The sequence below is a fragment of the Acinonyx jubatus genome, chromosome E2, assembly GCF_027475565.1.
Source record: "Acinonyx jubatus isolate Ajub_Pintada_27869175 chromosome E2, VMU_Ajub_asm_v1.0, whole genome shotgun sequence".
NCBI lineage: Eukaryota > Metazoa > Chordata > Mammalia > Carnivora > Felidae > Acinonyx > Acinonyx jubatus.
In genome coordinates this window covers 46,625,170-46,650,108 of record NC_069396.1, presented here as the reverse complement: position 1 = coordinate 46,650,108, position 24,939 = coordinate 46,625,170, and the positions used below count along the sequence as shown (strand labels likewise).

General features: G+C 53.6%; 2 protein-coding genes across 2 annotated transcripts; both read right to left on the bottom strand.

Annotated features, from left to right (window-relative positions):
• Positions 1–1,796: 1,796 nt before the first annotated feature.
• SELENOV (selenoprotein V) lies at positions 1,797–9,167 on the bottom strand. The gene is made up of 7 exons (XM_053210158.1): positions 8,172–9,167; positions 6,248–6,272; positions 6,065–6,118; positions 5,874–5,948; positions 5,665–5,759; positions 5,282–5,329; positions 1,797–1,914 (listed from the first exon to the last, which is right to left on the bottom strand). The coding sequence occupies exons 1-5, from the start codon at positions 9,104–9,106 to the stop codon at positions 5,682–5,684; spliced, it is 1,167 nt and encodes a 388-aa protein (XP_053066133.1). The 5' UTR covers positions 9,107–9,167; the 3' UTR covers positions 1,797–1,914; positions 5,282–5,329; positions 5,665–5,681.
• Positions 9,168–15,209: 6,042 nt separating this feature from the next.
• DLL3 (delta like canonical Notch ligand 3) lies at positions 15,210–23,761 on the bottom strand. Its single transcript, XM_027044609.2, has 9 exons — positions 23,274–23,761; positions 22,863–23,144; positions 21,941–21,995; positions 20,560–20,802; positions 19,288–19,502; positions 18,148–18,370; positions 16,105–16,696; positions 15,779–15,863; positions 15,210–15,434 (listed from the first exon to the last, which is right to left on the bottom strand). Exons 1-9 carry the CDS (start codon positions 23,340–23,342, stop codon positions 15,429–15,431), a joined length of 1,770 nt encoding a protein of 589 aa, XP_026900410.2. The 5' UTR covers positions 23,343–23,761; the 3' UTR covers positions 15,210–15,428.
• Positions 23,762–24,939: the final 1,178 nt, after the last annotated feature.

The following is a 24,939-nucleotide window of genomic DNA, read 5'->3' as shown; positions in this document are numbered from 1 at the left end:
GAGGAGCATCCCTGACAGAAACCCACTTATTCTGTGCCCGGCCCTGGGGATTCCACATTTAAGTAGTGTTACCACGCCCATTTGACAGAGGAGGAAATTGAGGCTCCGAGAGGGGGTGTCCCTTACTGGAGGTCACGGCCACTACATGGCAAAGGTCTGACTCCCACACCTTGCGGTGACCTCCTGGCTGGTGCCCAGGGACCCCACGGCACCAGGTGCAGAGTAGCGGCCCATCAAGGTCCGATGAATCCCCAAATGGCCCTCCCCCAGGTCACTGACACCCGCCTCCCGACACTGCGAGTCTAAATTCTGGGTTTTTTTTAATTTTTTTTAATGTTTTTATTTATTTTTGAGACAAAGAGAGACAAAGCATGAACGGGGGAGGGTCAGAGAGAGAGGGAGACACAGAATCCGAAACAGGCTCCAGGCTCTGAGCTGTCAGCACAGAGCCCGACGCGGGGCTCGAACTCACGGAGCGCGAGATCATGACCTGAGCCGAAGTCGGACGCCCAACCGACTGAGCCACCCAGGCGCCCCCTAAATTTTGTTTTTAATGTTTCTTTTTGAGAGAGGGAGAGAGACAGCGAGCGAGCAGGGGAGGGGCAGAGAGAGAGGGAGACACAATTCGAAGCAGGCTCCAGGCGCCGAGCTGTCAGCACGGAGCCCGTCGTGAGGCTGGAACCCACAAACCGTGATCATGACCTGAGCTGAGGTCAGACGCTCAACCGACTGAGCCACCCAGGCGCCCCCCAACACTGGGATTCTAGGACCTGTGGGTTTAGAAGGTGGGCTCCAGGGTGTGATGAAATTTGGGTTGTCAAGAGTTGGAGACTTGCCACAGTCCATATTTCCGTCCCACCCCCTAAAACTGCCAATAAAATGAGAAACTGTCAAAACGTATCCTGGGGCACCCGGGTGGCTCAGTTGGTTGAGCAACCAACTCTTGATTTCGGCTCAGGTCATGATCTCACTGTTATGAGATCAAGCCCTGCATTGGGTTCCATGCTGAGCCTGCTTGGGATTCTCTCTCTCTCTCTCTCTCTCTCGCTCTGCCCCCCTCCCTCACACTCTCTCTAAAAATTAAATTTTTAAATTGAAAAAAAAAAAAAAAAAGTATCCCAAACCAGGGCATAGGAAATGAAGATGCCACAAAAGAAAGAAAGAAAGTGGGGCACCTGAGTGGCTCAGTGTGTCAAGCGTCCAACTTCAGCTCAGGTCATGACCTCGCAGTTTGTGGGTTCGAGCCCTGCCTGGGGCTCTGTGCTGACGGCTCAGAGTATGGAGCCTACTTCGGATTCTGTGTCTCCCTCTCTCTCTGCCCCTCCCCCACTCCTGCTCTGTCTCTCTCAGTCTCTCAAAAATAAATAAACATTAAAAACAAAGTGACTCAACAGCACCAGGAGTTGAGGCTAGCCAACCAGGAGCAAACCTGGGGAGCAACAGGAAAACAGGACAACCTTCTCTTCAAGAGTGTTCTTCTTCTTTTAATGTTTATTTTTGAGAGAGGGCGCGAGACAGTGGGTGAGCAGGGGAGGGACAGAGAGAGAGGGAGACCCAGAATCCGAAGCAGGCTCCAGGCTCCGAGCTGTCAGCACAGAGCCCCATGCGGGGCTCGAACCCACGGACCGCGAGATCAGGACCTGAGCCGAAGCTGGACGCTTGAACTGACTGAGCCACCCTGGTGCCCAGGATTAGGCTTCTCTCCAAACCTGCCCTTCCTTCCCCTCCCCAGCGCCTCCCCTCTCACCTCAGGAGACAGTGTGGCAACATTAGACGAGGTCAGGCCAGAACAGAGAGGCAGATTGTATTTATTTCTGTTTTCACCCCTCCGCGACTCGCCCCAGCCCCAGCTACCATCAGAAAAGGACCTGACTTGGCAACATTTCAGCCCTTCTCGGCATCCTGCTGAGGCTCCTGAAACGGAGAGGAGAGAGAAAATACTTTAAAACATCAAGAGCGATGACAACAACACTATAAAAATAATAGCAATTTATACACTGTTTACTATGTGTCAGGCACCATCCCAACGCTCCCCACTCTAGTCTCCTTGCCATTTCTCAAACACGCCAGACACATTCCTACCCCAGGGCCTTTGCACTTGCTGCTTCCTCTGCCGGCTATATTTTCCATAGATAACCCCAGATATCCGCACGACTCAACCCCTTCCTTCTTTCGACTGTTTACTTACCATCTTCCCAATAAGGTCTTCCCCGACCACTCAAGTTAGGATTGCAAAAAACTCCCAGCACTACCCACCCCCACTCCTTTCCTGCTTTATTTTCTTCTCAGCACTTATTTCCACCTTCAATTTGCCTATGTGTCTTGTTCATTGTCCCCACCACTAGAATGTCAGCTTCACTAGGGCAGGAGTTCGCATCTGTTTTGTTCATGGCCGTATCATCCCCAGGACCTAGCACAGTATCCAACACAGAGTAAGTACTCAGCAAATATTTGTTGGATAAAGTGAAATCCAAGGAGGTAACGGCTATCATGGTTTCTGCTTGACAGAGGAGAAGACCAAGGCAGAGAGAGGTGAAGGCATTTGCCTGAAGTCACACAGCCAGTAAAATAGGGATTTGAAGCCAGACAATACTGACGTAACGATTGTCTATCCTTCCGTTTTTTAATACAGTTGATTGTCGTTCTTGTCCACCCAAAGCTCTCTCCCCATCATCCCTCCCCATGGGCTTAGGGAGACCAACTCCATTCCAAGTTGGAATGGCCACATGACTCAAGACTGGCCAATGAGAGCTCCGTGTTCCCTTGGGCCTCAGTGATTGGTTCAGGGATGAACATGTGACCTAATCCAGGCCAATAGGGATTTATGCCACCAAGATAGGGAGCCTCTCTGAGAATAAAGTTAGCCCAGGGAAAAAGCAGAACACAGAGTAAGGGAGGGTCAGATTCTCAATGCCAACATTTTGCTGCCTGGATCAAGCCATTCCTGAAGCTAATTAGCCCCTAGACTTTTATTCTCATGAGCCAACTTTTTTGTTGTTGTTAAGCCAATTTGAACTGGGTTCTCTGCTGCAATAAGAACATTCATGACTTATTCCAATAACAACTGCTGTTCACTTACTGAAGAAGGGTTTTGACAAGCTCTTAATTCACATCTAACATCACCAGCTTCAGCCTTGTGTGGCTGGCTGGTGGATCCAGGATTTGAACCGAAGTTCCTGTGACCCTAGAAGCTGCATGCATAGCTACTCTGGTATTCTGCATATCGGCAGGTGTGAGAAACAGACGTCTCCTCTGCCTCCCCTGCCCCCATCCCCAGCATGGCTGCTTGAAAACAGACCTACTAAGTGCCTGGCACATAGTAGGCATTCCAAAAATACTGTGTAAATTTTTAAAAACTAATATAATGTGGACATTGTCTGGATCCTAATTCCCAACCCACCTCTAAAAAGATATTTTTGAGACACTTGAGTAGATCTTAGATGCCATTAAGACATTTTAAAATTTTTGTCGAGGGTGGGGGCGCCTGATGGCTCAGGTGATGCAGCATGCAACTCTTGATCTCAGGATTGTGAATTCAAGCCCCACATTGGGTGTGAGCCTACTTAAAAAAAAAAATCAATAAAATTTTTGTTGGGGGTGAAAATGGTCTTGTACTTCTTTTAAAAACTTAATTTGTTGGGGTACCTGGGTGGCTCAGTCAGTTAAGCATCCAACTCTTGATTTCAGCTCAGGTCATGATCCCACTGTTTGTGAGTTCAAGCCCCATGTCAGGCTCGAGGCTGGCAGTGTGGAGCCTGCTTGGGATTCTCTCTCTCCCCCTCCCTCTCTCTGCTCCTCCCATGCTGTCTCTCTCAAAATAAACTTTAAAAATAAAATAAGAGATGCCTGTGTGGCTCAGGTCATGATCTCACAGTTTGTGAGTTTGAGCCCCGCATCGGGCTCTGTGCGGACACTCGGAGCCTAGAGCCTGTTTCAGATTCTGTGTCTCCCTCTCTCTGCCCCTCCCCCGCTTACACTTTCTCCCTCTTTCTCTCAAAACTAAACATTAAAAAATTTTTTAAAATAAAATAAAAACTTATTTATTAGAGATGCATACTGAAGTATTTACAGGTGCAATAACGTGAGGTCTGGAATGTACCTTCAAACGCTAACATGCCAAAAAAAAAAAAAAGTGGAGAGGAAAATAGATGGACTAGGAGAAAGTCGGTAATAATAGTTGACCTGGTCGACGAGCACATGGGGCTCACTGTACGGGGCTCGCAATTAGTGTACGTGTCTAAAATTTTCCACCAAAAAAGCGTGAAAAAAATCATAGCTTCCATTTATGTAAACGTCTAGAAAGTGCAAACTAATCTAGGAGGACAGAAAGCAGTTCAGGGGTGGCCGGGGACAGGGCAGAGGGCAGGAGAAATTAGTGAAGGCGCCCTCTCAGTGGTCTTAAAAACCCAGTATCTGGGGCACCTGGCGGGCTCAATCAGAAGAGCATGTGACTCTTGAGCTCGGGGTTGTAAGTTCGAGCCCCACGCTGGGTGTGGGGATGACATAAATACATTAATGAAATGAAAATGCAAACTAAGGGGCGCCTGGGTGGCTCAGTCTGTTAAACGGCTGATTCTTGGTTTCAGCTCAGGTTGTGATCTCGAGGTTCTCATGGGATCGGTCCCCGAGTCACGCTCTGTGCTCCAAGCACAGTCCTCCCTGATCTTAGCAAGGAGGACTCACTGAGCTAGGTAGGACTGGGAGTAGGATGTTTCTGACTCTAAGCACAGAGCCTGCTTGGGATTCTCTCTCTCTCTCTCTCTCTCTCTCTCTCTCTCCCTCTCTCTCTCCCTCTCTCCTCTCTCGGCCCTTCCCTCCCTCTCCCTCTGTCTCTCTCTCTCTCTCTAATTAAGTAAATATTTAAAAAATTAAAAATCCAGGGGCTCCTGGGCAGCTCAGTTAGTTGAGTGGTTGACTCTTGACTTCAGCTCAGGTCATGATCCCGTGGGACCGAGCACCCAGGCGGGCTCTGTGCTGAGCACAGTCTGCTTGAGATTCATTCTCTCTCTCCCTCTGCCCCTCTTCCCCACTCACCCTCTCTCTTCTCTCTAAAAAAATAAATAAATAAAAAGAAAAGAAATAAGAATCCAGTATCGGTGGCCAATAAATGGTCGTGTATATGCTTTAATACCTTAAGACAACGTTAGCAGTGGAACTTTCTGCAGTAATGGGTTCTATGTCCTACATCTGCACTGCTTAACATGTGGCTATAGAGCTCTTGAAATGTGGCTAGTGTAGCTAACAAGTGAATTTTTATTGTATTTAATTTTAATGAACTTACCGTAAGTTGAAAAGCCGTAGGCTGTTATTGGGTGGCACAGCTTTACAACTGAAAGTGAAAGGAAGGGAGGGAGGGAGGGAGGAAGAAATTTAAAGCTCTTTTGAAAAAAATTTCATTGACATACACTGAGCCCTTCTTTGAGCCATGTACATTTACTACCTTAGATGAGGCATCTCCTGGAATCATCTCAACAACCCCATTTTACAGATGAGAAAACTGAGGTTCAGAAAAGGGTGCGGGTGACCTGCCCCGATCTTAACAGGGAGGACTGGCTGAGCTACGTTGTGAGTAGGTTGTTTCTGACTCCAAGACGGCGCCCGCCCTGCGTGCTGCCCACCCTCAGCCCCGCCTCCGCCCCGCCCACCTCGCATCCCTCACCTCACCTTTGGCCGGTTGCCTGCTACCTTTTCCTAATTTCCTCATCGATAATGCTCACAATCTTCTGCAGCCTGGCCTCATCCACAAAGCCATCGCCTTTCTGGGCACAGAGGGGAAAGAGCAGGGACATGTATGTCTCCCACCCCCCTCCACCGCCGCCCCCCCAACCCAGCACCGCCCTCCCTCCTGGTCTGGAACACACAATCACAATCACCTTCTTTGAATGGACCAGTTTTCCATCCACAAACACCTCAAACTCCCCTGTAGCCTGGGCAGATCTTTCCTCCTCCTGGGGAGGGAATGTTGGGGGTGGAGGGGAAGGTGAGAGCTCCTCTCCAAGCCCCTGGGGTCTCAGGACCCTAACTACCCACCCCCTTCACTCCCCCAGGCCACCGGCACACTCACAAAGCGTAGACAATTTGGAAATTGCAGCTCCAGACTCTTTCTCAGTAGAATGTACTGCAGGGAGGAGATGGGATCATGGGTTCACAGGATCAGAGGGTCATGGGGTCAGGGGAGGGGAAACAGGACCTCCTTCCAGACTTCCTGTCCAGCACTCCCCCCACCTCCAAAGTCAAAACTACTCACCCGAAGGCTGTAGCTTCAGAGGCCGCTGGACGCCGAGGGAAAGAGAAGGGAGACAGAGAGAGATGGAGACAAGATACTGAATCAGTATCTCCCCAGGCCCAGAGGGAGCCTGTGAACACCGGACTCCAATCCCATCCCATACTGCTAGCTCACCCAAGGCAAAAAAAAACCACAACAGTCCTCTGTATGGTCCACAAGCCCCCACGGTATCTGCCCCATTGCCTCCATTCACGCCCTGGCCCACTGCTCCAGCAAAGGAGGGAGGGAGGAAGCTCTTTTGAAAAAAATTTCATTGACATACACTGAGCCCTTCTTTGAGACATGTACATTTATTACCTTAGGTGAGGCATCTCCTGGAATCATCTCAACAACCCCATTTAACAGATGAGAAAACTGAGGCTGAGAAAAGGGTGTGGATGACCTGTCCCAATCTTAACAGGGAGGACTGGCTGAGCTAGGACTGGGACTACCCTCAGCCCCGCCTCCACCCCTCCTACCTTGGAACTCCTCCTCCAACACTGCATGCCTCACCACAGGGCCTTTGCACTGGCTGTTCCCTCTGCAGAATGCTCTTATCTACATGGTTCCCTCTCTCCCCTCCTTCAGGTCTTTACTCATATATCACCTTCTCAAGGAGGCCTTTCTGACTACCCCATAAAATTGTGAACCCCCCCCCATTCCTTCTGCCGTTGGCACTGATCACTTTTTTTTCTTTAGTTTACTTATTTATTTTGAGAGCGAGAGAGAGAGAACACAAGCGGGGGAGAGTCAGAGAGAAGGCGAGACAGAATCCCAAGCAGGCTCTGCACCATTAGCGCAGAGCCCAATGTGGGGCTGGAACCCACAAACTGCAAGATCATGACCCGAGCCAAGATCAAGAGTTGGAAGCCTAACCGACTGCACCACCCAGGTGCTCCAGCACTGATCACCTTCTACGGTGCGAGATAACGTACTGTGTGCCATATTTATTGTTCATTCCAGCCCCCTCCACACCAGAACGTGAGTGCCACAAGGGACAGAGATCTCTGTCTTACGCACTCCTGTGTCCCTGGTGCCGAGGACAGGGCCTGGCACAAGGTAGGTGCTTAATAAATAGTGGTTGAATGAATGAATTAATGAATCCATGGAGTCAAAGAAAGCTAGAAAGGAGGAGAAGGGCAGAGAAAGAGGGGAAGATGAGGAAGTGGGGAGAAGGGGAGAGAGGCATTTACATCGGGAAAGGAAAAGAGACAGTGAGTTGGGGAGAGAGACAGAGCAGGAGAGACCACCTGGGCAGAAAAAATGGGGGGTGGGGGGAGTGAGACTGGGAGAGATAAGGGGGAGAGAATGTTCTAAAGCAGGAGAGAGACATGGGGATTGGGGGAGGTCCCTGCTGTTACTGTTGTCGTGGACCCAGAAGACCCAGCTCTGGGACCACCAAAGAGAACGGAAGCCAGCCTCCTTCCGCCTCTGCACTTGTGGTTCCTCCTCCCCTTGCCACCTCGATTGCCCTCCCAACACCCAGCTCTTCACGTGGAGGCCCCCTTCTCATCACCGCCTGAGAAAGGCCATCCCTGAGCACCCAGTCTGGCATTCCCCCACCCCTCCCGGGCCTGGCTTTGGGTCTGCATGGCCCAGCCTGGCCTGGCAAGAAAAGCAGGTGGCGCTGTTCAGCACTCCATCCATCCTCAGAGCAGGCCTGGCCCTCGGGGGGCAGCACACTCCAAAATGAGTAAATGAGACTGAATGAATGAAGCTCAGAGCAGAGATTTGAAGCTAACAGTTCCCCAGCCCCAGAGAAAATGATAGGTGGAGCCAAGTTTCCAACTGGGAGTGGGGACTCCCTCCCCTCACCCTACCTTCAAATCCCGGAAGCCCCAGCGCCCACCCCCTCTGGGCTTTCCCCAAGGGGAGGAAGGCAGGTGTGGGCGGGGACGCCCCTCACCAGTAGATCACTCGAATCAGGATCTTGCTGTCCTCCGGTAAGTTCTCGAAGGTGGAGGTGAAAGCGGTGGCGAAGGAGTCGGTCTCCAGGACGCGCACGGGAATAGAATCGGGAGTGGAATCCATCAACTTGGTGGCTGATGAGTCTGCCCTCGAGGTTGACCCAAGGGTGGGGCCCAGGAAATCAGCGGCCGTTGGAGTATGGGCAGGAAGGGACTCTTGGGTGACAGAGCCGAATCCATTGGCGACTGATGGGAAGTGCTTCACACTGGGTGTGGGTGAAAGATCCTTGTCCGGCCACACAGGGGGCTCCGGAGCAGATTCTGAGGGTGGATCCAAAGGTGGGGCTGAGTTCCCTAAGGATTCCGACGCAGGGGCAACGGCTGTGATCGGGACCTCGACTGGGAATGAGGTTGGGGCTGGGATCCGGGCCAGAGTCGGGGTCCTGATCGGAGTGGGCGTCCGGACCCGGGTCGGGATCTGTACTGGAGTCAGGGTCTGGACCCGGGTCGGAGTCCCGACGGCAGTCGGGGTCTGGACAGGAGTCTCAGCCCAGACTGGGGTTGGGGTTTGGACCGGAGTCGGGGTCTGGACGAGAGTGGGGGTCCAGGCTGAGGCCGGGGTCTGGACAGGAGTCGGGGTCTGAACGGGACTCTGGGCCCGGGCCGAGATCCGGACGGGATTCGGGGCCCAGCCCGGGGTCGAGGTCTGGGGGGGATCTGGGGTCCGGGCCGGCATCTGGACGGGATTGGGGATCTGGACGGGATTCGGGGCCCGGACCGGGGTCTGGGCGGGATTCCGGGTGCGGGCTGGGGTCGAGGCCCGGGCAGGAGTTGGGATGCGGACCGGGATCGAGGACCTGACCGGGGTCGAAGCCCGGACCAAGGCCAAGACCCGGGCCGGGGAGGGGTTTGGGGCCCGCGCCTGGTTGTTCATGGGCAGCAGGGGGCCGGGGGGGGGGCGGGGTTGGGATCCCGCTCCGTCCTCCTTCCTTGGGGCGGGGAGAGCCTCACGCACACCAGGGTTCTAAAATGGGAGAAATCACAAGGGGGCACTGTTACATGGTGTTCCACGCTGTACACCGGTTCTACTGCGCTGGGCCTCCAGATCTCACCTAATTCCTGAACCCTACCTTCAAGGCAAGGAACACAGAGATTGCTCCAGCGTTCCTCTCACTATCGCTAACATTCAGGCCTTCAGTATGTTTCTTGAGTGCCTGCTGTGTGCACGGTCCTGTGCCGAGTGATTCTGGGAACAGAGCCCTGATCAGCAAACCCCTGGTCCAGTGATCAGGTTCCCTGTCCAGTGGGGGAAACAGCCATCACAAACCAACAACAGCCCAGTGTGGCCGGGGCTGGAGTAGGGGAGGCACAGGCAGAGGGGTCAGAGACAAGGCGAGAGAGGCACAGGAGCCTGCAGAATCCCAAAAGGTGCTAGAACCAGCCTGGGGCGGAGGGGGCTCCCTGAAAAAATAACTGGGTGGTCAGGAGAAAACTAAAAATAATAACTAGCAAAAATAACAAGAGTTTGCAGTTACACAGTGCTGAGTGCTACACATATAAATAACCACAGCTAGTAAGTGGCACAGCCAGGATTCAAATGGAAACTGCTGTCAGGCTCCAGAATGCTGGTACTTAACCACTCTGCAAATGGCCCCATCGCCCTGTGAGCTCCTGGCCGGGGGGGGGGGGGTGGGGGGGGGGGGGGGCCTTACTTGCCTCCTTCACTGCTGAGTCCCCTGCTCCCAGAATAAGAGCTGGCATGTTCATGGGAGGTCCACAGTAGGTGTTTCATAAATATTTACCTTTTTAAAAACAAGTTTTAACACTCACATGAAATTGGAAAAACAGTGTATAGAATCCTGTAGGGGGTCTCTGGGTCCTGTAGGGGACTCTGGCTCAGTCGGTTAAGCATCTGACTCTTCATTTCGGCTCAGGTCACAATCTCACGGTTCGTGAGAGCCTGCATTGGGCTCTCGAGTGGAACCTACTTTGGACTCTCTCTCTGCCCCTGCCCTGCTCTCTCTCTCCCAAAAAGAAGCTATAAAAATTTTTTTTTTTTTTTAAGAATCCTGTATTAACTTCCATCCAGCTTTCCCCAATAATAGCATCATATGTAACTACAGTACCTTGTCAAAACCAGGACTCTGACACTGGTCCAATACTATTAGGTCAGGTACAGACCTTATGTTGAATCATGGAAGAGTTTTAAAAGGAGAGTCATGGGGCACCTGGGTGGCTCAGTTGGTTGAGCGTCCAACTCTTGATTTTGGCTCCGTTCATAACCCCAGGGTCCTGGGATAAAGCCCCATGCTCAGCAGAGCCCCTTGGAATTCTCTCTCCCTCTCCCCCTGCCCTTCTCCCCTGCTCACGCTCTCTCTCCCTCTCTCAAAATTAAAAATTTTTTAAATTTTAAATAGGAAAATCTTGAGAGACATCGAATTTTTTGTGTGATTCTATCTAAGCAAGTTTCTACCCCTCTCTGGGCTTCAGTTTGCCTCCCTGTGAAAAGGGCTTTCCTCTTATCACATAATATTGAGAACTAACACTGAGCATCTATTATCTGACAGCCTCTGATACAAAATGCTTTGTACATATTTAAAACGTGTCTCCAAGTCGCCATTCATTTTTCATTTCTTTCCCTCTCTAGTTCAAGACTCTTGAAGCTTGTGAATTCTTTCTTCTGACAATTCAAATCTACTATTGAGCTCTTCTGGAGGATTTTTCATTTTAGATATCCTCCTTTTCGGCCCCAGAATTTCCATTTCTTTTTTTTTTTTAATTTTTTTTTAACATTTATTTATTTTTGAGACAGAGAGAGAGCATGAACAGGGGAGGGTCAGAGAAAGAGGGAGACACAGAATCTGAAACAGGCTCCAGACTCTGAGCTGTTAGCACAGAGCCCGACGCGGGGCTTGAACCCACAGACCGCGAGATCATGACCTGAGCCGAAGTCGGACGCTTAACCGACTGAGCCACCCAGGTGCCCCTCCATTTCTTTTTAAAATAAGTTGTCTCTCTGTTGATAGTCTCTATTTGGTGCCACATGGTTTATTACTTTTAGGGCGTTTTTTTTTTTTTTTAAGCTTTATTTATTTTTGAGAGAGAGAGAGTGCAAGCAGGGAAGGGGCAGAGAGGTGGGGACAGAACATCCCAAGCGGGCTCTGTGCTGACAGCAGGGAGCCTGATGCAAGGCTGGAACTCAGGAGCCTTGAGATCATGACCTGAGCCAAAGTCGGATGCTCAACGGACTGAACCACCCAGGCGCCCTTGCTTTTATTTCTTTAATCACAGTTGCCTTTTGCTCTCCAAACATATTTGTAATGGCTGCTTTGAAGGCTTTGTTCATTCCAACATGTGGTCACTCTCCCCAGGGTGGGCAGTTTCTCTTGCCTCCCTCCCCCTCCAGTATGCCGTTCTTACTTCCACACCTATCTCGTATTTTTTTGTTGGCAACCGGACATTTCAGATAGCACATTATGGCAACTCTGGGCGCTGGCCCTGACTCCCTGGGGTTTGTTTGTTTCCCTGGTTAGTGACTGGCTAGGTGATTTAAGTCTATTCTCCTTTCTCCAGCAAGTGTAGAGCAGGGGGGAGGGTGGATGGGGACACAGACTCAGATATGCCCAGTCATCCGGGGCTGGTGGGTTTGGGCAGGTTCTCTGGGTCTTTCTGACTGTGCCGGGCAGGTAAGCTCCACCAACTGTCAGCTGTTTGCTCTGCGGTCCTCATTGTTTTCAACACCATGGGGGCATCAACTTTTTCAGAGACGGATCCAATCAAATTAGGGATCCTTTGAATGGTTAGCTCCCGGAGTCAGTTTGAGATTAATTCTGACCCCAGGAAGGCTCCTCCCAGCTGTCTCTTTCCTTGGCTCTCCAGCAAACTAGCCAGAACCCACCCATGTCCTTCCATCGCTTTCCAGCACAACTTCCGCTGTTTTTGAGGCAGCTTCAGGCTTGAACTCCACACTGTTGTGAACAGTCTGTTCCTCTGAGAAAAGACTTGGGAGCTCTCTGTTCTGCAGCCTGCCTTCCCAACAGACAAAATCTCTGAGCCACAGCTCTGATACTGGGGAGGGGGACAATGGTAGGCTTGGCTCAGAGTAACCCCACTTTAGGAGCGGAGTCCTCAGCGGGGTGAGGAGGCAGCCCCAGGCCTCTTAGCTTGCCCTCTGGATGTGAACCCCCTGCCCCAGGAGCCAGGGAAGGACAGTCAGGGCTCCGGCATTCTTGGCCACAACACATCGAACACAGAGTCCCCCAAGTACGGGCTGGGCTGGAGAAGGGAGCCCCCACCTCTTGGTGGTGCTCCCCCAGAACTCAGCCTCAGCAACAAGTAGCTGGTGGCAGGACGGGACAGACTGATGCTCTGCCCCTCCCCCCCCCCCCCCCCCCCCCCAGGGCAGCCTCCAGCTTGGAGCTGGGGGCGGGGAGGGAGCCCAGGCAGGAATGGAGGAGGGGGGTGTTACTGGAGCAGGGTGGGGAGGGGGTGGGGGGGAGGGTATTGGTTTACTTGTTACTGATTCTCCCTGTTCTCACCAAACGTTTAGATTTTCTCGAATGAACGGTTAATTCGCTATGTGCCTTCAGGACCATTCCCAGAGGCTTTAAACAGTTGATCTGTCATTTTGTTTTTATAATTTGCACCAGTTTGCCGGCAAGCGGGTCTGCTGAGCTCCTCCTGAGGTGAATGCCAGGTGAACTCCATACAGTCCATTTTTAAAACACAAATGGTAGCACCCTATACACTCCTTTGCACCTTGTCCCCCCCCCCCCCAGTCTTGGACAAAATGCATAGATGGTAATTTCATATTAGCACATCGATATCTGCCTCGTCCTGTTAACAATTGTGTAATATCCTGTTTATAAATGGCCCCTAATTAATGTAACCAGTCCCCTCTCATCAGACACTTAGGGTGTTCACAGCCTTTCGCTATTATAAACAACCACTGCAGGGGTGCCTGGGTGGTTCAGTCGGTTAAGCATCCAACTTCGGCTCAGGTCATGATCTTACAGTTTATGGGTTTGATCCCCACATCAGGCTGTGAGCTGTCAGCACAGAGCCTGGAGCCTGCTTCAGATTCTGTGTCTCCCTCTCTCTCTGCCCCTTCCCCGCTTGTGCTCTCTCTCTCTAAAATAAATAAAAACACTACAAACAACCACTGCAATACAGACACCTTTGTGCACAAGTGAAAGTTCACATGTAATTTGTATCCTAGACACGAAACCACCAAATTGAAGGGAATGTGAATTTTTCATTTCATTTTTTTAATGTCACATATTTATTTTAAGGGAGAAAGAGAGAGGAAACAAGCAGGGGAGGGGCAGGGGTAGAGGGAGAGAAAGAATCCCAAGCAGGCTCCACACTGTCCGCACAGAGCCTGACATCGGGCTCGAACTCGTGAACCTAACCATGAGAGCACAACCTGAGCCGAAATCCTGAGTTGGAAGCTTAAGTGACTGAGCCACACACGCGCCCGTGAATTTTTCATTTTAGAAATTATATTAAATTACCCTTCTGATGTTTTGTGTGATACGTCATAAACATCAGGGTGTTGAGGCAGCCAACACAGCTGCATTTTTGGTGTTTAGAAACAAAGCAGCACAACCACGTCCACACAAACCCTATAGCTCTTTAGCACCGAGGCGTCAGGAAGGACAGCTGCATCCCAAACCCCGCACTCGCTGGCTCTGTCTCCGCAGTTACTTCCCTCTTTTAGCCTCAACTTTCTCTTCTATAAAATGGATCCCTTCTCCTCTCACTGACTGGTTCTGTTGTGTTAAAAAAGAAAGCGCGGGGGGGGGGGGGGGCGCTGGGTGGCTTAGTCGGTTAAGTGTCCGACTTCGGCTCAGGCCATGATCTCATGGTTTGTGAGTTTGAGTCCTGCGTGGGGCTCTGTGCTGACAGCTCAGAGCCTGGAGCCTGCTTTGGATTCTGTGTGCCCCCCCCCCCCCGCCCTCCCCTCCTTGCACTCTCTTTCTCAAAAATGTAAAAAATTAAAATTAAAAAAAGAAAAAGAAAAGAAAGCACAGGCTGGAGGGGGCGGGTGCTGGCTGGCTCAGTAGATGGAGCGTATGACTTATGATCTCAGGGCTGTTAGAGCCCCACGTTGGGTGTAGAGATTACTTAAAAATAAAATCTTAAAAAAAAAAAAAAGTACAGGCTCAAAATGACGTCACTTGGGCGAGGTCACCAAACTGGGGCTTAATACCCAACCAATTTGCAGTTTCAACTTCGCGGAAAAAAATGTAAGTCTTCACAGGTCAGTCAGGAATTTTCTGGTCAGCACCCATAAGGTGATCAGTCACATGGACCCCCTCCATCCCCCAAAGCAAGCTGAGGTTAAGTCCCCAATAAGACCCCCTGCCCTTCCCCTAGAGGAAGGTGACAGTGCCTGGAACAATCCTTTCTTTGATAACTTCCTTGCCCCCCCTCTCCTTCCTATAAAAACCTTCCACTTTGTGCAACTCCTCGGAGCGTCCCTCTACTCACCAGACAGGAGGCTGCCCAATTCACGAATCCCTTCATAAAGCCAATTAGCTCTTCAAACTTACTCAGCTGTTTTGCCTGCCTGATACAATACTCTCAGGTCTAGTAACAAACCCCGATTTGAGGCAGAGGGAGGGACACTGGTCTAGCCACATCTTCCACCTGATTTGGACAGCCTGACTCACTTCACTTCCCGCTGCACGCTAGACAAATAACCAAGCCTGACGAATCACAATAAAACATACTTGGCGGGGGGGGGGGGGGGAGGCCACGTGACACGCCAGAACCAATGAAAGCCCCGTTTGCAAATGAAGTCGTTCCCAGACACAGCTGGAGGAAGGGGGGGGGACCTCCCGGTTTTGAATCCAGCTCTGCTAAAACTACACCCACTACACCATTCATTTTTATGAACTAATACATTCTCCTTGTTTAAGCCACTTTGAGTTGTTTCTGATCCCTCCAGCAGAGTCTTAACTGGTATGCTTCCCAGGAGACACGATCTCTCCCCTCAGTCCCAACACGAAGTACAAAGCACTTAGCCCAGTGAGTCAAAGCTGATCAAAGTAAGAGCCTTTATAGAGGTCTCTGGAGAGATGGAGACAGGAGAAAATAGGATATAAATAACCATTATGTACAACTCCCAACAGTAAAATTCTCCCAGCCACCCCCTCCAGCTCCAAAGTGTCTAAGGCAGAACATTGGGCACCACCAAGAAAATACAAAAATATCCGGGTCCTGTCTCCAGGCGCTGATGGAGAAGGGGCAGGTCAGGCCTAGAAATGAAATGAGTAGGTGGCATTAGAAAGGGCTGCCCCTCTGCCTCCTCTCCCTCTCCCCAGGGAGGGGAAAACAGTGAAGCTCTGGCTGAGGCTCCCACCGTGACCTCACGAAGGCCACAGGTCTGCCAAAGAGAAGATGGCAAATAGCTCCAAACGACAGCAAAAGGGCTGCAAACTAGAATTAAATTAAGCCATAACTGAGGGGTGGCTTAAGGACCTTCCAGAGACTCTACCCTCCTCAGCTTACAGATAGGGTAAAGGAGGGCTACGGGAAATGCAGGGGCTGCCTCCACCCAGCGTGCCCAAAGTGCGCGGAGCGGGTAGAGGTGGGTAGCTACCTCCCGGGCATAGATGGAAGGCGCAGATATGACGTAAATCGCACGAGAGTCTCCATCTTCGGGGTGACTCCAGTCCGCGGGCTGGCTGCGGGAGGAAAAGAATAAGATCTCGACCCTTCAAATTCTCAGTTCTTGCTTCCCCCACCCACCATGGAGAGAACCCAAGGCCAACTAAGGGGGCTAAGGAACCTCCCAATCAAAGAGGCCTCGGGCAGATAAGAGGAAGGAACCAATCAAGAAGGTGTATCGAGGAAGCAAGCCAATTGCACTCTGGGGGCTGAGGTAAGCGGCCAGGAGAGACAAGGCGAACGTCTGCGGTCCCTCACCTCGGGCCATCCTCGGAACCCTCCTGCGTTCTCCGGTTGTTGAGTGCGTCTGGTAGCGCATGCACCGATGGCTCCGGGGTCCCCGCCAGCAAGCGAGACCCAGTATCCCGGACAGGACCACGGCGTCGCACGTGGACCAGCAAGAGCGCAGTGCCGGCCAAGCCCGCGGCCACCAGCAGTCCCAAAGCCGGTGGCAAAAGGAAGCGCTGGGGATCCCCCTGCCTCGGGCCTGGTAGGGCCGCGGGTAACGCGCCTGTGCCGTCGTCCACGCCGACGGGGTGAACCGGAAACTCGCAGCGCGCGCCCATGTAGCCGGGCGCGCAGGCGCAGACGAGGCCGGAGAAGTGGGCGTAGCAGCGGCCGCCGTGGGCGCAGGGGCGCGCGGCACACGGGTCGGCGCGCTCGCGGCAGTCACGGCCGCCGAAGCCCAGGGCGCAGGAGCAGCGTCGCGCGCCACCACCCTCCAGGCACGTGCCGCCGTTGGCGCAGGCGCGGCCGGTGCAGTCGTCCAGGTCGTGCTCGCAGCGCGGCCCCGCGAAGCCGGCGCGGCAGCGGCAGCGCAGGGCGTGGCCCAGGTCCAGGCAGAGCCCGCCTGTGGGGAAGGGGCGTCAGCAGCAAGGCCCTGGCGGTACTTCCTCGGCGGGCGGGCGTCTGCTCCTCGGCTCTGTAACCCCTGCCCGCCCTTTCCTCTGGGTCCCCACTCCCTCCATCTAACTCTAGGGCCAGCCTCTGGGAAAGCAAGCCCGCTTTTCTCCCGGCGAAGTCTTGGATTAAGTCGGCCTCACCTCTTCGGCGCCCTGTGTCCCTGTATCCTTCTCTCGGCTTCAACAATACTCAAATGGCAGTTGCAGAACATGTTTTAGCCAGCTGGCCTTTGCCGGTGCCTTGTGCCTGGGATGCCCCTTCCCTTTTCACTTCCTCCTTTCCTCCCATTCTTTTCACCTCTTCTCTTCCTGAGCTCACCCTTCAGGTCTCTGCTGTCTCCTCCAGGAAGCCTCCCCTGACTCCATCCCAGCCCTGCGCTCCCCCATCACAACCCTGACAACTCTGGGCTCCGAGGACAAGTGTGCCCTCCCCCACTGGACTGGTACCCCCATGAGGGCGGGGCCCAGAGCTGTTCTGGTCACTGCCACGTCCCTAGTACCACTCAGCCCAGAGTGAACACTCAGGGTTTTGGAGAGTTTTTACACTCATGATCTTCTAACACCTATATCAGATCAGGTCTCACCACTGCTCAGAAGACTCCTGTGGCTCCATCTCCCTCGGGGAAAACCAAAAATCCTCATCATAGCCCATGAAGTCCCACCGGGTCTGTCACCTCCCTGACCTCATCTCTCACCACTCTCCCTGCTCCTTCTGCACCAGCTTCCCTGGGACCCTTAACCAGCCAGATACATTCCGACCTCAGGGCCTCTGCACTTGCTGTTCCCTCTACCTGGAACATACTCTTCCCCCAGATCCCCGCATGGCTCCCTCCTTCACTACCTTCAGCAAGCTTTTCCCTAACCACTTTGGCTCAAGTGTCAACCTTCCAGCTCATAACACCCCCCTCTGACTTTATTTTTCTTCTTAGTTTTTATCACCATCTAACGTCCCATATAATTTATTTATTTTGTTTATCAGCTCTATGAGGGTAGGGATTTTTGTCTATCTCATTCCCTGCTGTTTCCCTACTGTCTAGAACAGGACCTGGAAGACTGTAGATACTCATTTTTTTTTTTTTAAGTAATCTCTACACCCAAAATGGGGCTTGAACTTACAACCCCGAGATCGAAAGTTACATGCTCCACCGACTGAGCCAGCCAGGTGCCCCCTACTCCAATATCTTTGAGACAGGAATACCACCTTGTGCATTTTACAGAACAAACAGGCTGGGCAGAGGGGGAGGGTCACTTCCACAGGCCACAGGCTAGAGAGAGCACAGCTAGGATTCCCACCCGGGACTGTCTGAGCCAAGCCCTGCTTTTGCCCACTGACCATGCAGGGGACCCCCTCCCATATCCCCCCCCACACCATCCCTCACCATCTGTCCTCCCACCTCACCGTTCCGGCACGGTTTCAGGCTGCACCGGTCCACTCTCTTCTCACAGTTGGAGCCTTGGAAACCGGGTGGACAGTGGCAGACGTAGGCAGAGTCAGGGTCTGCGCCTCCCACACACAAGCCGCCATTGAAGCAAGGTCCATCCGCACACGTCACCCCGCTCACCTCACACCGCAATCCGTAGAACCCGCGGGGACAGGCGCATTCGAAGGATCCTGATGTCTCCTGGGTAGCAGCAAGAGGGCTTCAGAACGGGGTCTCCTGGGAGCAAAATCCCATCCCCCCTCCTACCTCGAACATGGGGGGCTGCTCATTGTCCCGTCCTGCCTCACCTGGGAAGTCCCCCATGAAACAATCCCTCGCTGCACTCCATGTTTCTGGATCCGCCCATCCAAGCCCACAGAGGTGAGGCTCTGGAGGCCCGGAGAGCCCCCATTCCCACTTCTACACCTTCACCTACAAATGCTGCCAGCCTGGTCTGCCCTCCCGATTTTGTCCGCAGAGCCAAATCCTACTTCCAGGTCCTAGCCCTAAGACCACCTCCCCCATGAAGCCTTCTCTGATCTCCCCTTCTCAGGCCCTCCCCCTACCTTGAACCCTGACTGTTCTCACCGTCCGTTGGTGGCACTGTTCAGGTGGCCCACGCTGGGCTCCACTTTATCCCAGTACACCCCAGCTTCATGCCCACTGCCACATGTTTGCTTTCCCCAGGCCACTCAGCTGGTCTACCCACTCCACTGCCCCTCAGCCAAATTGGACTTCAGAAGCCCCCAGCCCTAGGCCCATCTCTAGGAAGCCTTCTCTAATGCTCCCTCATCCTAAATTCCCAACTCACCTGGCCCCACTGCTGCCCATTTTGAGCCCTCAGGTTGTTCTCTATTCTGGGGGTGGGGGGAAAGTTGGTAGCCCCATAGGACTCATCATCCACATGCCTGCACCTTTAGGTGCCACCCACTGGGCCTGTTCTTCCCAATCCTATTCCCATCACCTAATTCCACCTCGTGGCCCCAGATGCAGGTTGGACAGCCCCAGGAAGCCCTCCCCTGACAGCTACCCCCAGCCCTTCCCAGGGTGTGGTCTCAAACAGCCCCAGATGGGGGTAAAGTACGGATCAGGATGACATAGGAAGGGGTGATACTGACACTGCAGCTGCCCCCGTTGGCACATGGGTTTCCATCACAGGGCCCAGGCCTGGGTACAAGGCATCCAGTGGCAGCAGAGGATGGGCCCCTGGGAGTGAGGCAGCTGCTGGAGACGGGGATGGTGCAGAGGGGCCCAGTCCAGCCCTCCAGGCATCGACATTCATTGGGCTGCTCACAGAAGCCATGGTCTGGACTGCAGCCGGCCCGACATGCCGCTACGGGGGAAGAAGAGGCAGAGGGAAGAGTAACATTGATGAGAGCAGGGTCAGGAGGATAGGAATTGGACAAGTGTCTGGGCGCTCTGTGTGCACCACCTTGTTTCATCCTTGTGACAGACAACCCTCTGGGCTATATGGTATTGTAACTTCCCCCTCAGTTTCCAAACAGGGAAACTGAGGCCCAGAAAGGAAGACAGGAAGTAGCAGACAGAGGATGTGAACCCAGGTCACCGAGCTCCAGAGTCTGTGTTCTCAGAAGGAGAATGGAGTGGGGGCTCCAGGGTCTGAGCTTGGAGAGAGGAGAGTGAGAGAAGGGGCTTGGGGCTTGGGGAAGGGCCCCTGGCCTTTCAGGGGGAATTGGGAAGGTCTTGAATTTGGGCAGGTCCGGGAGAATCTGGATAAGCCTGGGAGTCCTACGGGCTTCCGTGGGGCTCAGACGTTTGGGGAGGGGGTCTGAGGGTACCCATAATGGAAGTCAGGGATCCAAGCTTTAGAAAGCAATGGTATCTGGCCCGCAATTGCAAGGAGAAGATAAAGAATCCTTTAATGAGGGGGTTGTGGGAAACTGCGAGGCGTTTCCAAAGCTCCTGGGTGGGGGGTAAGAAGGGCCCCAAGCGTTAGAAGAGTTTAGAGGGTCCTAGCATCCGGAAAGGGGTGTGGCATGGGTTAGAGGTGGAACCGGGCGTGGGTACCGGCATGGGAAATGGGTGTGGGTTCCTATTAGGGAAGACAAAAGTGTTAGGAAGAGAGAAGCGGGTGGAGTGCCCAGGCAGGGCTAGAGAGAAGTCTAGGGTCCTCAGTTTCCCCGAAGGTGGTAGCTGGATCGTGGGGAGGGGGCTGAACAGCGAGTGGGGCTGGAGCGGGGCGTGGGGTACTTGGCCAGCAGTGAGCAGCATTCCCTAGTTTCCTGGAGAGGGATGTCTGCGGTCCCCGGGCTGAGCTCTTGGGTCCCCAGTTCCCTGAAGACGGTCACGAGGTTGTGCAAGGGGCCTGGGGGCCGCGAGTGCAGCTAAGGAAGGGCCGGGGATGGGGTGGGGTGGAACGCAGGACTCACGCGCTGCCTCGCACTCGTCCTCGACCGGCGCGCAGGGGCGCAATTCTGGGCCGCACCGCGAGGGGGCGCTGCGCGAGCGGCAGAGACGCGCGCATGCGGCCCCGACGGCGGGCGGCTCGCAGCGCGCGCGGTAGGAGAAACGTAGTTCCCAGGCGCCTGCGCGCTGCACATCCCGCGCCCATGGGCCCCCGGCCGCTAGGCGGCGCCGGCCGGCCACGCGCGCCAGAAGGCTCCAGGCGGGTCCTGCGGGAAGAAGGGAGCCGCGCTGGGGTGGGGGGCCGGGCCGGAGCCGACCCGACTCAGTCTCGCAATACAGATGGAGCTTGCACTCTCCCGGCTTGTGCTCTCCCTGCCCCTCTTAGCGAGGCCCAAACACCGCTTTGAGAGCCCTGAGAATGGCGGTTCAACCCTTAGCAAGGCTGTAAACTCCTATAATGTACCCTGGGACCTTTGATGTCACGATCCCGTTAGTACCCTATGACCATCATGATGAGAACAGTTCTCCCACAGAAGCCGAAATAACCCTATATTTTGCACCAGAATCTGTGTATATTAAGGCAGTAATGAGACCTCTTAACACCCTGTGACATCTGCTGTCTCTATATGACCAAGGGGCAACGGCAGGTCTTTTGAAGTCGTAACACCCCCAAATTGTGTCTCAGGATCTTCCTAGAGCAAAATGGTGACAGAGATCCCAATTACTAGACCATAAATGCCCCTCGTTGCCTGAAGCCTTGGGATACCGAGACAGTGGCATTTTCTCCCCAGCAAAACTGTCACCCCCTCCCCAACATTGTGCCACAGCTTTCTATATCTACACGGTGACAGCACACCCCCACTGTGGGCCTTACATGGTACCCAAAACCCCCTCAAATTAAGGATAAAATACCATATCCCTCCCTGAAACCTTTGCTCAATATTCTCTCTGGTGAAACTGTGACATCCCATTAGGGCTCCGGGGACCTCTATAGGGACACCATGACAGAACTCTGAATGGAGAACAGGAAGTAACCCATATTGAACCCCGGGGTTATCATATTCAGATGGCGATAGAGCAGAACTGTGAGATGCTATATCCTGCTCTGGTGGCTTCGATTCTAAGATAGTACGAGAGCTTCCCTCTGGCATACTTCACCTGGGATCCGGCCAGAGACTCCTACACCCAGAACCAGGACATTTCTACACTGACATGCCACGAGCCCCGGGGCTACTAACACCCAGCACCACACTCTGAGAGCTGTGGGGACCTCCTGGGTCCAGCGATCCCGTGAACGCTCCACTCTACAGATAGCCCCATGTCACTATCTTGGAACTTACATCGGGCCCAATTCCCTGGAGCCCCCACACTCTACACTTCAGTCTGATGACTAAAGACACTCACCGCCAATCTGTTCTAACTCTTCTCTCCAGGTTTCGATGATGAGAGAGAAGGTGCCCTGGTTGGGTGGAGGAAGGAGGAAAGGATGGAAGACAGTGGTCAGGGGCGGGGGGTACTTGATGAAGGCCAGATTTTAGGGGTGATGGTCATTCCAGGGACCAAGCAGACAAGGGACAGTTCTGAGAGGGACTGGCCCAGGGAAGGAATGACAGTTTGGGCTTCCTTTATTGAGCACTTACTGCAGATAAAAACTATACTGGAGATACCTGGTTGAATCCCTCAAAAGGGACCCCTGTGAGGTATCATGATGATCCCATTTTATAGATGAGGAAACTGAGGCTGGAAAAGGGAAAGTCACCTTGCCCAAAAGGCCAAGGGGTCTAGAATTCATACACAGGTCTGTTCACCTCTCCACTTTTGGGGCTGGGAGATAGGATTTTGAAGGTAAAATTCATGCATATGGGCCCCAACCGGAATATCTGAGAAGGGATGAAGTGAGAGGAGATGGGGGTCCCAAAGACAGGGTATGGGAAGGTCCCAAGTGCAGGGAGATTTGGAGATAAAGGTAAGGAGTCAAGTGTTTAGGGATCCCCAAGGAAGAGAGGTAGTATTCTGTGAGTTGAAGATTTGCAGAGGTAAGTTTGGCGTTCTGGGAATTTGGGGTCTCAAGCATGCAGGGCGGGGGTCAGAACATTTGGGATCTCCATAGGGGAAGTTGGAGTCAGAAGTTTCCGGTACCTTGTGAGTAGGATTTACGGGTCTAAGAATGTGGGATTCCAGATGATAGTTACTGGTCTGGAAATCTGGAGTCCCTAGGTGGCAAGGTTGGGGTCTTGGGAGTTGGCGGGCAGAAGGCCATAGAGGTTTGGGTAAGGCCTCCAAGCACGGGGGCGGGGGGGGGGGGGGCGCTGGGGCGGGTTCTCACCGGCCAGGCTTCCTGGAAGGGCACGCGCATGAAGCCGTCGGGCAGCGGCAGGTCAGGCGCCGGCGCTCCAGGCTGCTGGGTATAGACCGGTCCGCGCGCACTCAGCGCCGCGCCTAGGGCGCACGGAGATTCGCCGGCCTCTTCGGCGACCCCTGGCTTCAGGCAGACCCTAAAGAAGAGGCGGCACGGGCCCTGGGCGCTGCAAGGGGACCGCGGGGCCCCCGGGCCTGGTCCCGGCCCAAAAGAGTGGATCTGCAGCTCGAAGACGCCTGCCGGCCCTGCCTGGGGCGGGAAAGGAGTACCGGGTGAGGGGGCGTGGGGGCCCAGGCGTCCCGTCTGTCCCGCGCCTCCGCCGCACGACTCCTGCGTCCCACCCCTTCCCATCCCACCCCTTTCTATTCCTGCTCTGACCTGGGGAAGGAAAAGAAGCGCCAGGATCACCGTCCGGGACAGGAGCTGGGCCATCTGCGGACTGACCATGGCCTTTCGGGGGTGCCGGGAGCCGCAGCTGCTGGCTCCCGAGCCTTATATCTGAGGGGACGGCTCCGCCCCTTCAGGCTGCAGCCCGGCTCCAGGAGACCCTAGGGGAGGAGATCGCAGGGGAAGGGGAGCTTGCTGGAGCAACCGTGACATTGTAATATGGGCAGAAGCAATGTAGTGAGCGTGTGATCTTGTGTGTGGTTGTGGGCACGACTTTGTGTGTGGCTGAAGATGAGGTGGGGTTAGGTGCAGCCAGTGTGTAAAGTTATATACGATTTTAAATTCTGTGCGTGTGTGGTGTGATCAAGAGTTACCGGGTGGAGGCTGCACGTGACTGATTGTGCGCCTAAAATTGCATATGGTGAAGACAGGTTGTGAGGTTGTAATTCTAAGATTCTGTGGTGTGTGTGTGTGTGTGTGTGTGTGTGTGTGTACGCGTGTGCACCAGCGTGGGATAACAGGGGTGTACCTGATTTCCTGACTGTGTGACTTCTTGAGATCAGCTGTTGTGGATGTGCGTATCATTGCGTAATGTGAGATCCTGAACGCTGTGTGTAGCCGTATGAACCTTTAAATCTCTGGTCTGTGCACGCACCTCTGGGTGGCTGCGTGGGGGGGAGGGTCTGCGTAAGCTGTGAATAACCGAGCGTCCCTGTGTGAAAGAGGTTGGGTGTGGGAAGTCCGTGGCTGTAGCCCTGCGTGGACGCGACGAAGATCCAGGGTTCTTTGTGGACCCCCATGTGCGTGTACACGCGCGGTGTGTGCTCCCCTCCCGAAGACAAAGCCACCCTTCCAACCCCCGCTTCGCGGATGCACCAGACGCCGGGGTGAGGAGCCCCCGCCTGAGAGGGGGCTCCAGCTGTATGTAAATGCCGCCATCTGCCGGACGGCCGCGCCCCTCCCCCTTTGGGCCGCAGCTGGGCCGCCCGTTTGGCCTCCGGAAGGTGTGAGGAGCAAATGGGCAGGAAATTCCGTCTTCACAAATCAGGGGCCCGCTCCCTCACAGTGGGGGGGAGGGGACACCCCCGGGCCCTCCAGAAGCCCCTTAGTATTCCCGGACCACGGCAAGGGAAGCCGAGTTAGGAGCAGATGCTCCGGCTTCTCTGGCCGTAATCGTTCTGTGCCAGGTGCCGAGTGAAGCGCTCAGATGACGTGAACTCCCCGCAAATAACACGTTTTAATAGTTGGAGGCTAATAATTATGGGGGGGAATACAGGTTCCATTTACAAATTTTTCTTTTGGAGAAGACAGAATGATCAACAAAGCATAGTCCAGCAGAACCGGGCACACACAAGCGCGCAGCAATTTTTAATGAAGGAGAGTTCGACGAAGTAGTTTGCTCTTAGGGGCGCCTGGCTGGCTCAGTCAGTGGAGCGATTGGCTCCTGAGCTCAGGGTGGTGAGCTCGAGCCCCACGTTGGGTGGAGATAGAGATTAAAAATAAAATCTTAATTTTTTTTTTTTTTTTCCTGAGGCCTGGGGTCTTGGAAGGATTGTGAGCAAGGGGAGCCGTGGTCACTGTGCACACTACCCAGATTCCTTTGTACAGGTCTTCCCTCTAGTTGTGTCTTTTCCACTCCCTCCTCTATTTCATTGTC

Coding starts and splice junctions, on each gene's coding strand:
- DLL3 (XM_027044609.2), bottom strand. CDS start 23,342: ATGGTCAGTCCGCAGATGGCCCAGCTCCTGTCCCGGACGGTGATCCTG. Junction 20,803..21,940: donor AGAGTTAGAACAGATTGGCG/GTGAGTGTCTTT, acceptor TTCTTCCCGCAG/GACCCGCCTGGAGCCTTCTG. Junction 16,697..18,147: donor CCTGAAACCGTGCCGGAACG/GTGAGGTGGGAG, acceptor CCTTCCCCACAG/GCGGGCTCTGCCTGGACCTG.